Source organism: Delphinus delphis, chromosome 19, assembly GCF_949987515.2.
Source record: "Delphinus delphis chromosome 19, mDelDel1.2, whole genome shotgun sequence".
In the NCBI taxonomy this organism is placed as follows: domain Eukaryota; kingdom Metazoa; phylum Chordata; class Mammalia; order Artiodactyla; family Delphinidae; genus Delphinus; species Delphinus delphis.
In genome coordinates this window covers 57,341,464-57,353,914 of record NC_082701.1, presented here as the reverse complement: position 1 = coordinate 57,353,914, position 12,451 = coordinate 57,341,464, and the positions used below count along the sequence as shown (strand labels likewise).

Sequence of the window (12,451 nt, the reverse complement as noted above, 5' to 3'; positions counted from 1 at the left end):
CTATTTCACCTGTCTGGTCGCTGACTCGATTCCTTCCGCAGTAACCCTGCGCGCATGTTGCAGGCTCACGAACCCCTAGAGAGACAGGGAGAGCCTGTCCTTCTAGGACCCTGTTCCAGCTGTGGACAGCTCCCCATGAAAAGTTCCTGTCCTGTGCCGAAATCTGTCTCGTGTTCCTTTTCATCCGCCATTGCTCCTTTGCTCTCTCTTGGGGTCCGGATGCGTCCCGTTGATCTCCCTCCCAGCATCCTCTTGGGAATCTCTCAGCCTTTTCTTCCTCAGACTGGAAATCCCCAGCAGCGTCTTCAGCTTCCTTCGTCTGGCTCGTTACACAGCTCAGAAGTGCACGCAGAGCAAACCGGCACTTCCTTGTCCTAGGTACTGACTACATGTCTCACGATACAGCCTATTTAATCAGCCGTTTTGGCCTCAACACCGCAGATTCTGCAGCTCGCTGAAACCAGAACCCTGATGTCTTTTTGTCTTTGCTGCCATTTAGCCACATCTCCGCTCTAACCTTTTACCGCAGAAAAATTTTCTGGACCCAAGAAAAAGAACTGATGCTTATTTATCTATAAACTTCAGCTTGCTGTTTCACCTACCGTTCCAACCTCTTAGAAATGCCTAGTACTCTGGTCACTTAAGAATCTAATTATGACCATGACATGATGTTAGGCTTTGGAGTCTAAAACGCTTGATTCCATCTGGAAATTTTCTACCCAAGGGGCTTGGAGGCTGGTCCAGACTTTTCACGAGGGCTTCAAACCATACGCACATCCTGGGCCCAACCCACAATGCCTCCTGCAGCCCACGGGGAAGGGACAGCGACAGGAAGTCTGGTTCACGTCTCGGCCACGTGAATCACGCGTGGCCGGTCGCGTGCGTCCTGGACAGGACTCCTGTGTTGAAGGACAGTGTGATGCTCCGTCTGCGCCATTTATGATGCTTCCTGTGTCTTTTCCATCAATAATACTTCAGTCAGTTGCTTGTCAGAGACGCTCAGCTGCTGACAGGTCCTCATAACCTGACTAAGATAAACTGCCAAGAGGTGCTTGCACTGGAAACAAAACACACAAACCAGTTAGAAACCGGAGGGGCCGGGCTAACCCAGACCTCTCACCACCATCACACGTAGCAGGAAAGGAGTGGGGCACAGACTGTGCGCCTCTAACTCACTGCCTACAACTGAAGACAAAGATGAGACCTCCTAGGAGGCAGTGGGGACGAAGGAGGTTTTCCTTTGCCTGTTGTTTGGGGCAACAGTTTAGATCCAGCTTGGTACAGGTAAAACCAAGGGAAAACTAAGACAGGCTCTTTATTTTAGTCCTAAATTATATTTCTTTCTTCCTCGCCTTCAGAAAGCTGTTAATAGCAATGGCTAACGTTCCTTGAGGTACTGGGCTAAGTGCTTCTGAGAATTATTTAATAATGAGATAATAAGATTATCTCATTTAAGCCCCCCAGCGGGACAGGTCTTATCCCCATCTTACACACATGCTCAGAGTCTACAGTGTAGTCCCTTCACCACTATTAGACTTCTGGGGCGTGGTGTCGGGGGCAGGGGCAGGGGTGGCGGGACCCTCACATATCTCGGCCTGTAACACCTCTGGGGAGAGGACCTGTGCTGGACCTTGTATCACAGCACATACAGCTTAGGTTACTGGAGGGCCTGCTTGAACCCTGTCATTTTACAGGTGAAATCAGCTGTGAAGGTGGCTTCTTGTACAATGGGACATTCAACCTGCCACCCAGTTCCCGAGGTGTGTAAAAGAAAGGGGAAGAACTCAGCGGGTGCTACAATATTCTTCCTTGGCAAGACTTAACAAATGGCTGGGCAGTGCTTTCTCCTGTGGAGTCAGGAGCTTTGTGAGTGTGTCTTGTTCCTGCTTGATGCCCTGACTCCGTGAAGTCAGCAGAGGCACCGATGTGCTCTCCTGCCCCCAGGAAGGTCGAGCATGGCCAAGTGCCAGGCTGTCTCACGGGGAGTGGGAAGAAACACCTCGAGGCTGGACGTGGAGCTGGGGGTATGCAAAGCTGCCAGCAGCGATTTAGTTCGTATTTCTATTGGGCCGACTGGTTCCCCAGTTGCCAGCTTTGGGGATTACCTGTTGCCCTCCCCACAGCTTCATCTGTGACCTTTTAAATTAAAATGGGAAACTGGTGTAGTTCTAAAAAGGACACTGCATTTTGGGAGGGTAAACCCAAAAGAGAGGACTAACTGAAGTCAAAGAGAAGAAACTACTATGTTTCCACATGCAGTAAAATCCCCACTTTGTGCAGCTCTTAAACGACGCGGCGAGGGCTCTCAATCTCTCCTAGCTCAGCCGCAGCTGGGGGGCCCTTCCCATCCTCACCAGGAGGCTGTCACCCTTCCGCAGCACTGAGAAGGCAAATGCCGGACACGAACAGTAATGACAAGAGGCCAAACACACGTATGTTCTACCGGAACTTCCAAGTACCTAGAAAGGAAAGGATAGATGGGATCAGACTTGGAAAGGTGTGCTGGAAAACCACTCCCTTCCCCCGGATTTATCTGCCTGACGACTCAGAGCTGCTCTGCGCTGGGAGAACCGTAGGAACATCTTCCGCAGAAGTGGCAACTCGACTTCCCTGCCTGCGGGACCTTCCTGCTGCCTTAGAGCTCTGCCCTTGAGGACTCCACAGGACAAAACAGAAGCGTTTCGGGTGGGTTAAACCATCCCTCTGGCTGGTGATTCAGAGGGCCCACTCCGTGGGCTGACTATAAAGAGGCAGAGGAGAAAGCCCCCTCATTTGCACTTCATCGTGGTGTTTCTCAACCTCTGGTATTTCACAGCATGTGTGTAAACGTCTAAAGCTTCCACCACACGTGTGAAGGGAGTCTGAAAACAGGTGAAGGCTTGGTGGTGAGGCAGAAAGACAGGTCTTCAGAAGAAAACGGGAAAGGGCTTCTGAAAAGCATCTGAGAACAGGAGGAATGTAGGAAGCAGAGAATCTTGTAACGGGATGATCGGGCGGCTGTCTCAGAGCGCGGTAAGCCCAGATCTGCCTGTTCCCCAGCAGGATGGAAGGAGCGCACAGATACGAGGGCTGGGAACACGCCAGTCCAAGAGCAGACGGCCGGCTGTCAGTCAAGTGGTGAGGAGAGGCCGTCCAGGGAAGTGACGCTGCATCTGGAGTGTGACTGGACAAACGGAGAAATCGCCTGTTTACGTCTCCACCACGAAGCGGCCAAAGACACAGCTGAGGGCTTCATTCCTACAGTTAAATCTGCAGGGCTTCCCTGGTGGCAGTGGTTAAGAATCCGCCTGCCAATGCCCGGGACATGGGTTCGAGCCCTGGTCCGGGAAGATCCCACATGCCGCGGAGCAACTAAGCCCGTGCACCACAACTACTGAGCTTGTGCTCTAGAGCCCGCGAGCCACAACTACTGAGCCCACAAGCCACAACTACTGAGCCTGTGCTCTAGAGCCTGCGAGCCACAACTACTGAAGCCTGTGCGCCTAGAGCCCGTGCTCCGCAACAAGAGAAGCCACCGCCATGAGAAGCCCGCGCACCACAACGAAGAGTAGCCCCCGCTCACCGCAACTAGAGAAAGCCCACGCGCAGCAACAAAGACCCAACGCAGCAACAAAGACCCAACGCAGCCAAAAAAAAAAAAAACAACACTCTGCAAACTGTTGGCAAAAGGAGCGCCCTGGGCACGCGGCGCCACCCCGAGGGCTAGCTCACGTGAACCGCAACTTGCCACAGGGCTCCCACGTTTTGCAGGCTCTGAGGTGGCCACCTACATGAAAAGGCCAGGACTTAAAAAGCACCAAATGCCAGAGCTCCTCTTTCTCCTCACAAAGAATAAAGCAGCAGGAAAGGCTTCAACCGAGCAACAGCAGTGTTCAGGCACGAGCTGTGCCTGTTCGTCAAATGACCTGCATTCACGTGACGCGGCCATGTCGCTAAGGTTTCTTGACCACGTCAGGAGAATTCCTTGGGGGCTGCAAGATTACCAGAAATGGCCCATGACTAGGTAAGAAGATGCCTACTGTTCCCATTAAAAATTTCAGCCCCAGTTACAAATCAGGTGTGAAGAAAATCACATGTTACAGATTTCCAGTCCTGGGGCGCTGACATGTTTTCGGTGGTGGACGCTGAGAATGATTGCAGGAATCTCCCCAGTGTCTGGAAAACACAGGCTGAAGGGAGAGCATTAAAGCAGATTGTTTCCTACTCAGTCCTGCACGAAAACCGATCAACATCCAGCAGTGACACCAACAATTCTTGTGTCTCCAAACTGTCACCAATGAATAAAACACTTCAGATTCCTTCTTCTCCCTGGATTTACATTTAACTAGGCATAAGCCTCTGGAATTCTACACTGACAAGTTCCTTCTTATGGTGGGTCCCCAGCCCATCAGAATACTCTCTGGATGAAGCTGAGTGCCGGTAACTCAGGGACGGGGAGAGTTTCTACAAGAGGTTCCCTTGCTGATCCTTTCAAAGGCTGGCTAGGACTCAAAACGTTCAGCCGCCCGAGGCAGTGAATACTGTAAATGAACGGTCAATTCTGAATTTGCTTTGTCTTTATCGAGCAGTGGACAACTAACGAACCCAATAATCAGGCAGAGATCGGAGTTGGATACGTTTAGAACTAGAAATTGACCTCACGGACCATCTAATTCACTTCCTTCACCCTTCAATGGAAAACCCCCCTCCTCTCACGGGAAATACTCCCAGTTCAGCCACTCAGAGCCTGGAATGTTTATCCCAAGGAGAGAGCTTTTAAAAAAAGCAGTGCAGGAAAGAGGATACTCAAACCCAGGCTGGACGTGTGTGCACCTTGCCTGGAGGAAGTCTGCTGCGGTTCCAGTGAGGTTCTAAGGTGACTGGCCCACCTGCGTGGTCATCCACTCAGGACAGTTTTACTTTATGGCTGCTCAAGCCTCTTAGCATCCATCACAGTGGGGAACTGTATGATCTACTGTTCCCCAAGTTCGGTGCCTCTCTCGGAAAGAGGATTATACATTCCTGCCCCATTAGATACAGGCTGACTGTGTGACCTGACTTAGCCAGTACAACGTGAGTAGCCAAGCAGAAACATTAAAAACGGTGCATACTATGTCCTCTTCTCTGTCTGCCGTGAGATCCGCAATGTTCCAGACGGGGGCTGCTCCATTGACTGGGACCCTGAGTGGAGACGTTTTGGAGCAGAGCTGCAGTTGACTCTTAATGGAGATGTATAGTGAGTGAGATATAAACTTCGTTTTGAAATTTGGGGGTCATTGCTACCACAGCCTAACTTATTTAGCACCTCCTGACTGACGCACCCCCGTTCCTGGGTGGACCAAAGTTTATCAAAAAGCAACTCAGGTAACAACGTCAGTGTGACTTTAAGATAATTTCCACTATACCTGGACGAAGTGAGAGCATTAGAAGGTTGCCCTATGGAACGATAACTAGCAGGACCAAGAGGCAATGTCTGACTCAACTTTTATCATCTCACAGGACCTCTGAATTAAGCCAACTTCTTTCTATGTTACTATATACAATGAAACCACTGAGGTTAATTTGAGGGTGTCTATAAGATTTCTACAGCCTCATTTAATTCAGAGTCCCAGCTGACAGCCACAATTCTAAGAAGTTAGCATTTTCATGACGAATAAAGCAACATGATATAATACAGAATGTGAATGATGAAAATTAAACAACTCACAGTGATCCTGGGAGGAACAAAAAAGTCAACAATAACTGAAGTATTTCAGAGTCTTTAAGATTTTAACTAACAATGAGATCCCAGAACTAGAGGGCAGTTGGGACTCTGCTTGTGCAGGTCAGGGGTTCTGCTGATGTTGGAACTAGGACAAAAAATCCGAAACTAAAAGACATGGGAAAACTCCGAGGCCCTCCCCGTTGAGGGTATTTTAGCTACATAAAAACCAAAAGTAAATACTCTAGAAAGAAGACGGAAACGCTTCCTCAGGTACAAACAACATCACTTAAGAGTGCCGCTTATTAATCTATGCAGCTCACCACGAGAAAGTTCTCATCAGCAGCCTCTTTTAAGTAAATACAACCCAGAGTTTTAACTGCAGCCTTCAGCACGGATCACCCCGGCTTACTTCATGCAGAAATGCAGGAGGACGTGCCAGGTTGGCCGCACCATCCTGCAGTGTGGAACCACAAGTAAGTTCACTAGGCAAAGCCACCCGTGTACCCAAGAGGCTCTGCCCAGTCACTCACTCACTAAGAATGAGTCAACACGGTCTTAACTCTGAGGTCATCATAAATAAACCAGAATCCAAACACTGAAAAATCCCTCCTTCCTGGTCTTCAGCAAGGCCTGGATTAAATACAAGAGCTGACAGCTTCGTTTTCACTCCTTCCAAGCCAGACACAAAATTCTGGAGACCACTGCTGGTGTTTAATTTCATTCACAAGATTCCCTTCGCTCAATCCCAGCGGCAGGTACCACTGTCTAATGTAGCTAAACTGGGGGTGGGGAGTGCGGCCCACTGCTGATGTACAGACAGGCAGTGCAGGATGGCCTTTACACATCCCCGCTGCCGGAGGTGACTGTTAATTTTCTGCACCTCAGTTTTCGGCACAATGAATATCTTTCCGGGCTTTTGGTGAGAATTATCAATACATGAAAGTAATTCGGAGTCTGATAAGAGTCTGATCTGTTACTTTACAAATCTACCTACCTTCAGCTCCAGTGGGCAAAACTAAGGTCCAAGTAAACTGCCTGAATTCAGCAGTTTGGCCTTCGTGAACACTTCTTGACAACAATTTTGACAGATCATTTCTATGAGATGAACCTGGACATGTTGGAAGGATTTCAAAGTACATTTTGGTTTTTGCTTGTAAGCAAGAGATAATGTAACAAGGTGATGGAGTCAGCACTTTTTGGTGGGTGGGTGGGTGGGAAAGTACCTCTAGTATTAAACGACAGGAAGGCAAGAGTTGACTGTGCTCCGTTAGACCTAAGAGATCCTCTCTGCGTCATTGCTGGTTCTACACATCGCTACCAGGTAGAGCTAACAGGTCATGTTTATCTTATTTTAACTACTCATACTCTTATTTTACCAAGTTGGGTCAAAGGCTTTTCAAAAGCCCAGGAAATACTCAGAGCTGGTCACCAGCTTTCACAGAGATTCATGAAAACATTTTGTCCTACGGGGATTCTGTTGAGATAATCCCCACCTCTAGGTCTCTACCTGGTAAACACGCCTCCCACTGGGTGATGAGATTAAGGTGACGGACTGGCGATCAACGAGGTCCAAGGCCTGGACGGCTGATGAGCCAAAGACAAACTTCAGCCTGGGGAGCAGAGAAGCTTCAGGTTAGACGGCTGGACTCAAGCCACCTCTGTGACTTGACCCAAAGGATCACCACTGGCAGTTTTTAAAAATTCAGTTCATTTTAATTTGGAAGAAAAAAAAAAAGCTGACAATACAGCAAAACCCCATGTAATCGACCCCCCAGAATAAATGTTGACATGTTGTTTGGATAAAGAAGTCCTCTTTATACTTCAGTCTTTCCTATTCGTCCCAACTTCCTTCATCCCCGAGGCAACCACATGCATTTGATGGTTTCCTTCCTATTAATGTTTTTATATTTTATAATACATAGTACATATGTGTGTGTGCATACATATATATACACACATACATATATACATATGGTATCGTTTTATAAGTTTTAAAACATAAAAGGTACATGGTAGGCTTTTTTGGCAACTTTTTTTTCCCACTCAGTGTACTTTTGAGAATGATGCATGTATATATTTGTGTGTGTATATATATATATATATTTTTTAAACTTTTGAATATATTCTATTGTATGTACATAATACATTTTATGTTTTAAATACTCTATTTTTTTTAAGTACTCTATTGATGGACATTCTGAATGTTTCCATTTGACACTATTACAAATAATACTCAGTTATCCCCGTACATGCCCCTTGGTGCACATATATGAGAGTCCTTCCTGGTTATGTAAGTGAAAGTGGAACTGCTGGGTCTTAGGATATGTGCAGTTTTCAGTTTTAATGGGCGCTGCCAACAGCTTCCCACCGCGGAAACAGTGCTCCCCCTAGCGCCATATGAGAGTTCTATTTCCTTCTCATTCTCACCAACACCTGTATTATCAGGCCTTTTCATGTTTGACCATCTGATGGGTGTTAAATTTGTTCTTTATGGATCAGTAATAAAGGCTATCCAGCTGTTAAATGATGTACCAGAAAAAATGTGATATGTGGGAAAATTCTTACAATATGTTAGGTGAGAAAGGTCGGGCACCGTATTTTATATCTAGAAACTCCATCATGTTAAAAATTTTTTTCTTAAGAAAATCTACAATTACCTCAAAATAAAACATTACATTGAAAAAAAAAGGCGATAAACCAAATTGTAACAGTGATTATCACTGGCTTGTATGATTATTCATGCTTTTGATGTTTTGTTTTCCAAGGACTTTATTTATTTATTTACAAGTATGGGTTATTTTTATAAACTGGAAGATAAAATGGCTGGGTTGAACTAAAGCTAAAAAGTTAATGTTTTAAAGAACCCATATGATTTGACACAAAATAAGAAGACAGCACTACTAAGGCTTTAAAATTAAAACGTTCAACTTCTTCATTTTCTAACAAAGTAGTCTGTTACTATAACAAACTGTTAGAATGGGAAAAGTGTTTAAAATTAAACATAGGATGATTGTCTATGGGCAAAGAAAACTAAAGACATAAAATCTGGTAACAACTTTATCAATCAAATTCCAATTAACTTTAAAAATGGATCTAATAAGAATTTTTTTAACTTGCCTTGTCTACTTTATAACATATTGTGAATATCTCAATGCACTTTTAACCACTTTTAATGGTTATAAAGAATTCCATTGTAAAGATCAATTACTTTTATTTTCCCCAAACTCTATTTTTTGGATAATTAAGAGTTTGTTAAATTTAATTTGAATAATTAGATTGTTTCAAGGTGTTTTTTCTTTTTGCTACCATAAACAATAGTGGATGAATGTGCTCACTGTAGTCTTTAAACATCCATGATTAATTCCCTGAGATACAGTCTTATAAGTGGAATTTCTGGGTCAAAGAATATGTATATTTTAAAGCTCCTGTTCCCAGCTGCCAGTTTACCTTCCAAGTTACACTCCTACCATCAGTTATCCTCTTCTCCATGTTCTTGCCAACATCTGGAAGATTCTTACCAACATCTTTGCTGTGATACCCAGGTTTTATAGATGGGAAGTTATCTAATTATTTTAATTTGTATTTTTATGATCACTAGTAAAATTTAGCTTTTTGTCAAAGCTTTTGGTAACTTGAATTCTTTTATTACTTGCCTATTTTCTTTGTTTTAAATGTAGTCATTTTTTTAATAATGTAAAATCTTTGTAAAAAATTTAAGAAATAGAGAAAAAGTTAAAGCCATTTTCTAAATTGCACCTCCTTCCTCCCCCCTAAGATAACCTCTGGTATAAGTTGGTGTATATCCTTCAGGAGTTTTTAAATATAAATGTTTATGTGCAGTTAAATGTTTAGTTACTCCTAGGTAGCTTTCACTTTTTTCTTGCTATTAGGAATGTAATTAATGTTTGAACTTTGTGTATGAAGGAAAATAATTATTAGTTTCTGTATTTAAAAAAAACCTTTATTCTCTTGGTGTTTAAAAAGTAGTTATGTCCCCTACAAATAATGACAATTGTCTCTCTTTGCAAATAGGCATACGGCTGACTCTTGAACAATACGGGGATTAGGGGCACTGACCCTGAGCAGCTGAAAATCTGCGTATAACTGTAAGCTGCTCTCCATATCTATGGTTTAACCAGCCTCACATGGTATAGCACTGCAGTATGTATTTACTGAAAAAATCACTATGTGTGGACACACATAGTTCAAACTTGCGTTGTTCAAGGATCAAGTGTACTTCTCATTTTTTCATGTGTTCGTGTAACAGCTACAACTTTTAGAGCAATGTTAAAGTGGCAATTAGGACAATAATGGAATACCTTGTACTGTCAGATACAGTGTTGGTTATTCACTTGAGACAGATTTTTAATCATGTAAAGAAAATATTGTTCCTAGTTTAGTAAGAATATTTTTTAAAAATCAAGAGTTGATGCTGAAAGAATTTGGCCTTTAAAAAACACATTAATGATTAAAAACAAAAAACCCAAATACAACAGGATATATACTTACGATAACAGATGCTCATCAGGAACTGTAAAAGAGGAATGGAAAGGTTAATTGTGTCAAACCAGTGACCATAGACAAAACCATCTTAAAGAGACTATAAACAGGGGCTTCCCTGGTGGCGCAGTGGTTGAGTCTGCCTGCCAATGCAGGGGACACGGGTTCGAGCCCTGGTCCAGGAAGATCCCACGTGCCGCAGAGCAACTAAGCCCGTGTGCCACAACTACTGAGCCTGTGCTCTAAAGCCTGCGAGCCACAACGAGTGAAGCCCGTGCACTGCAACAAAGACCCAACGCAGCCAAGATAAATAATTTTATCAAAAAAGAGAGAAAAGACTATAGCCAAGAAGACTTTTGTGTAAGATGGTGAATTGAACATAGGCATCAAATTTTACTCCTTCCCAATATTCTGCTAAACAATAATAAAAGGATTTTTTTAAAAGAAGCATAAACTCCCCAGGATGAGGACAGGGAGAAACACAGCTGGAAAATAATTTACAAGACCTGAGAACACTGAATCCTAAGTGAGCAATGGGAGAGCCGAGTGTAAATCAGAGCCTGATTTACCCTTCAGAATCTAGTACCCCCTCCTGCTAAAACAAACCTCAGAAACTGGTGGCACCAGATGGCTCTGGAGTGGGAAGGAAGCAGGGGGGCTAAAATAAGACTCTTTGAAAGAAAGTTTAAGAAGCTAGAAGGTCGCAGAATAATGCTTTCAGATGTCTGAAGAAATGGTATTTCCAACATATGATTCAATACCTAGCCAAACTATCAATTAAGTGTGAGGATAGGAAAAGAACTTTTTCAGGCATGTAAAGCCTCAAAAAAAGTACATCTCGTGCTTTTCTTCAGGAAGGTACCAGAGTATGTGCTCTATAAAATAAGGTAGCAAACTGAGAAAAAGAAAATTGTAGGGTGAACTAAATAGAAGGCTCAACTTAGGTAAAGGGAATTCCCCAGACAATAATGGTGAAGGGAGATCTCAGGAGACAGCCAGCCCATAGGAGAGCACACCTGAAGGCTCTAGGAGAGACTCCTGCAGGAACATGAAACTGATAAAACATCGCATTCACCTGAACATCTTGAGTAGCGATTTAGAACACTGGTAAAAAAAGAGTTTGAGGTTGAATCAGGGATACATGAAAAAGTAAACAAACACAAGTATGACAGTTTTGAGAGAAAGCAGAAAGTTACAGGAAAGGAAACGTAATCCTAGCTTCCTGCATGGCTCAGCTGTGACTCCATTTTACGTCATCACAAGTGTAAACTCAGTATTGACCTAAAGAAATTATCGTTGAAGGGTGGGGGGTCAGGAAGAGTGTATGACTAACTAGAACAAAGATTTTTAAATAGCAGAAAACGGTTCTGCTGAAAATAAACGTGAGTCAGTGGTAGTGGTCGCTCTGAGTCCTGAGCATCAGGGGCACCTGCAGGCCCCCTTCAAGACTCTCAGTGTATGGATTAATCCATTCAGACAGAGCCCATCTCGGGCAACCGCTGTTTGAGCTGACAACAGACTGGCTTTCCCCCCACCCTTTCTGGGATCAGAACATGTTTGAATACCTGGCTGGCCTAATCTTTCAAGCACATATACTGCTTTAGTTTTAACTGAAATGAGAAAAGCTGGCTTCCTTTTCTCAATTCTTTAAAAACAGTAACTCAAGATAAATCCTTTTCAAAGTGCGGTCCTTTTCAAACAAAAGCCATCCAAGTGAACCAGCAAGGGCAGTTCTGAAGTCTAATCTATTTATTCAAGGACCATTCGGACGCTGGTTGCGCAGTTCTCATGCAGATGCACTTCGATCGGGACCCTCTCAATACCGGTGTGTGCTGCGAACGCCCAGGGATGCGGGAACCTGGTCACAGAGCATCCTCTGCTGGTCAAAGGAAAACAGGTACAGCCACAGCGTCCAGAACCGCCCCCGCCCACCCCAAATCGCTGCGTCTGCAGCCGGGTTTGCGGCCCTGAAATACTCGCTCGTTGAACAGGGTGTAGGAGAGGATTCGTTTAGAGCGAACACAGATTTTGAGAAGGAAGGGCTACTGACGAGGTCAACAGAAACCTCCCTCGTAGGGGCCAGCAGCCCCGCCCCGGTACCCCGGGTTTCCGCCCCCGCCGGCGCCGCCGCATAAGCCTCCAGCCCGTACTCGGCGCGCCGTCCCGCGCCGCCGCCGCCATCTCGCTCAGCAGCTCCTCCACCACTGCCGGCAGCGTGAGCGCCCGCGCCGCCACCGCCATGACCGGTCTCGCGCTAGCCAGGGCGTG

General features: G+C 45.0%; 1 protein-coding gene across 1 annotated transcript; it reads right to left on the bottom strand.

Moving 5' to 3' along the window:
- Positions 1-84: 84 nt before the first annotated feature.
- ZSWIM7 (zinc finger SWIM-type containing 7) lies at positions 85-12,435 on the bottom strand. Its single transcript, XM_059997393.1, has 5 exons — positions 12,334-12,435; positions 10,193-10,214; positions 7,191-7,293; positions 2,355-2,459; positions 85-1,057 (listed from the first exon to the last, which is right to left on the bottom strand). Exons 1-5 carry the CDS (start codon positions 12,422-12,424, stop codon positions 938-940), a joined length of 441 nt encoding a protein of 146 aa, XP_059853376.1. The 5' UTR covers positions 12,425-12,435; the 3' UTR covers positions 85-937.
- Between the last annotated feature and the right edge of the window lie 16 nt (positions 12,436-12,451).

Coding starts and splice junctions, on each gene's coding strand:
- ZSWIM7 (XM_059997393.1), bottom strand. CDS start 12,424: ATGGCGGTGGCGGCGCGGGCGCTCACGCTGCCGGCAGTGGTGGAGGAG. Junction 10,215..12,333: donor GGCGCGGGACGGCGCGCCGA/GTACGGGCTGGA, acceptor CCTCTTTTACAG/TTCCTGATGAGCATCTGTTA. Junction 1,058..2,354: donor GGAAGGGTGACAGCCTCCTG/GTGAGGATGGGA, acceptor TTTTGTTTCCAG/TGCAAGCACCTCTTGGCAGT.